Source organism: Dipodomys ordii, unplaced genomic scaffold, assembly GCF_000151885.1.
Source record: "Dipodomys ordii isolate 6190 unplaced genomic scaffold, Dord_2.0 Scaffold7, whole genome shotgun sequence".
NCBI lineage: Eukaryota > Metazoa > Chordata > Mammalia > Rodentia > Heteromyidae > Dipodomys > Dipodomys ordii.
The window spans coordinates 1,971,967-1,974,680 of record NW_012267223.1 but is presented as its reverse complement, the minus strand read 5'-3'; the positions used below and the strand labels follow the sequence as shown (position 1 = coordinate 1,974,680).

The following is a 2,714-nucleotide window of genomic DNA, read 5'->3' as shown; positions in this document are numbered from 1 at the left end:
CTCCTATCTCCAATAAACCACCAGAAAACCGGAAGTGGTGCTGTAGCTCAAGTGGTAGAGCGCTCACCTTGAGCTGAAGAGCTGAGGGACAGTGTGAATTGTATGCTGTGTGGTCTGGCCCAGGCTTGTGGCTTCTCCTGTGGAGCTGGGGTTAAGAGGTTATGGCAGGTTCTCTTCACCCACTGCAGGACGGCCATGTGTGGGTGGGTGGTACCTCCAGGGGGAGACAGATCCCAGATGGTGGAAGCAGCAGGTGTCTGCTCTCCAGAGCTCGGTCCTGCCCTGAGCTGTGAGGGCCAAGGGATGAAGCTGCCTTGGGGCTGGCTGAGATGGCAGCAGGTAGAGCGAGGTTCCTCTCGAGGGCAGGCTCTTCTCTGGCGAGACTCACTGGCTGTCTGCTCCATCCCTATCCTCACCTACAGGCAGGAAGAACTCCCGCACCATGCTGCTCCCCCTCCTGCAGAAGTTTCCAGAGCATGTACGCGTCTCCCTCTTCCACACTCCAAACCTCCGCGGGCTCCTCCGGCTCCTTACCCCCGAGCGCTTCAACGAGACCATCGGCCTCCAGCACATCAAGGTGTACCTCTTTGACAACAACGTCGTCCTGAGTGGGTGAGTCGATGTCCTCTGTCAGGGGTGCCACTCTAGAACTGTCTGGAGGGGGCCTGGGAGGGGGCTGTGGAGGAAGGAAGGGCAGGTCATCCCTGAAGCCGGGAACTTGTGGTGAGCCAGTTCAGACATTGTGGCCCTCTTCCACACTGCTGGGCTTTGGGAGCGCAGCCGCTGCTGAGCTCACCTGTGCTGGCCGCTGAGCTATGGTCCCACTGTGCACCAACACGATTTCCTTGTCACGTGAGCCAGTCTGTCTTCTTCACTTCTTGTGTGATAGTGAATAACTTTGTCAAGAAGAGGCTGAGGAACAAATGCTGAGCAGGGTGGGGCCACCAACAGAAAGATGGGGGAAGGGGAGAGGGCTGTAATCTGTTTCCTGTTGTCTGGTGCCATTCTTTGTTTTTGTTTTTGGTGCTAGTTCTGGAGCTTGAACTCAGGGTCTTGGCACTGTCCCTGAGCTTTTTTTTTCTCAAGTGCTGTACCACTTGAGCCACAGCTCCACTTACAGCTTTTAGGTGGATGATTGGAGATACAGGTCTCATGGGCTGGGTGCTGGTGGCTCATGCCTGTAATCCTAGCTACTAAGAAGGCTGAGATCTGAGGATTGCAGTTCCGTGCTAACCTGGGCAGGGAAGTTGGGGAGACTCTCATCTCTAGATAACCATTAAAAAAAAACAAAAACAAAAAACCAGAAGTGGAGCTGTGGCTCTATTGGTGGAGCTGTGGCTCTATTGGTGGAGCTGTGGCTCTATTGGTGGAGCTGTGGCTCTATTGGTGGAGCTGTGGCTGTATTGGTACAGTGCTGCCTTTGGCAGAAAAGCTCACTGGTAGTGTCTAGGCCCCAAGTTCAAGCCATATAGGACAAGCACATATACATACACAAGAGTCTTGTGGTTTTTTTTCTGTCTGGGTTGGCTCAGATCTCTGAAGCTAGGGTTACAGATGTGAGCTACTGGCCCTCAGTCTTAGTGCTATGCTTGCTAGTTCTCTGTGCGTGGCCATTGCTTGGCTCCTTTGTTTGTGCTGACCTGCACTTGCCTCCCCTCCAAGTTACCCCAAGGCCGTGCTGCTGTGTGCTCTGGCCTGTGCCCTCACTGCCTTTTCCTCCCACAGCGCAAACCTGAGTGACTCCTACTTCACCAACCGCCAGGACCGGTACGTGTTCTTGCAGGACTGTGCAGAGATTGCTGACTTCTTCACCGAGCTGGTGGATGCTGTGGGGGATGTGTCCCTGCAGCTGCAGGGGGATGACACGGTGCAGGTGGTTGACGGGATGGTGCATCCTTACAAAGGTAGGGTCTGGCCAGAAGAGCCTGCTGGCGGTCCTGCCTAAAGGAAGGGGAGGGGGTGTCAGGGCTTTGTTCGGCTTTTGTTTCTCTAGCCAGACACATGTGGCTCCCTGGCTCTCAGTGTGCTCTGCAGGCCCCATGTGCCCAGCAGTTGGCAGGAGCCTGCCTTCTTCCTACAGAAAACAGCCTGCTCTGTGTCTGCCCATGTGGGTCTGGTTCTGAAACCCCCTCTCACGGGGGTGGGGGCGTGGGGTGGGGCTCTGTGTGGCTCTGAGGTCTGTTGAAGTCTGTGGCCTCCTGCCTGAGTGAAATGGAGAACTCAGGTATGCTGCTGAAGGCAGGCAAGCCTGGCACAGAGGTCCTGGGCATTGCATTCCTGTGATTCCGTGGTTGTGGCCTCCCTGCCTGTACAGGATGCTGCTGAGCTGCAGCAGCACCCACAGCTTGACAGCAGGAAGAAAGGTTAAACTTGACCTTGTGAAGAGATAGGGCTCCTACTTCTTGGGTACCTAAGATGGAAGCATCTGTGTAGGCCTCTGGGTGGCAGCCCTGCCCTGTGCTAAGGAACTGTGACTGCCCGCCAGGCTGTGATCTGTCCACACCCTGCTGACCACCAGTGGTAACTGCTGAGCGTGGTTGAGTCTCTCTTTTCTTGTTGGTCATGGGGCTTGAACTCTGGGCCTGGGCGCTGCCCCTCAGCTCTTCAGCTCAATGCTAGCGTTCTGCTACTTGAGCGCTTCTGGTTTTCTGAGTGGTTTATTGGAGATAAGAGTCTCATGGACTAGGGGCTGGGAAGGTGGCTCAGTAGTAGAG

General features: G+C 55.3%; 1 protein-coding gene across 1 annotated transcript in view; it reads left to right on the top strand.

The window, feature by feature from the left end:
• Pgs1 (phosphatidylglycerophosphate synthase 1) overlaps positions 1 to 2,714 on the top strand; it is a 47,172-nt gene that overhangs the window by 20,445 nt on the left and 24,013 nt on the right. Inside the window, exons 2-3 of the mRNA XM_013036366.1 lie at positions 383 to 612; positions 1,726 to 1,904. Coding sequence (XP_012891820.1) covers positions 383 to 612; positions 1,726 to 1,904 — 409 coding nt within the window. The remainder of the gene's footprint in view (positions 1 to 382; positions 613 to 1,725; positions 1,905 to 2,714) is intronic.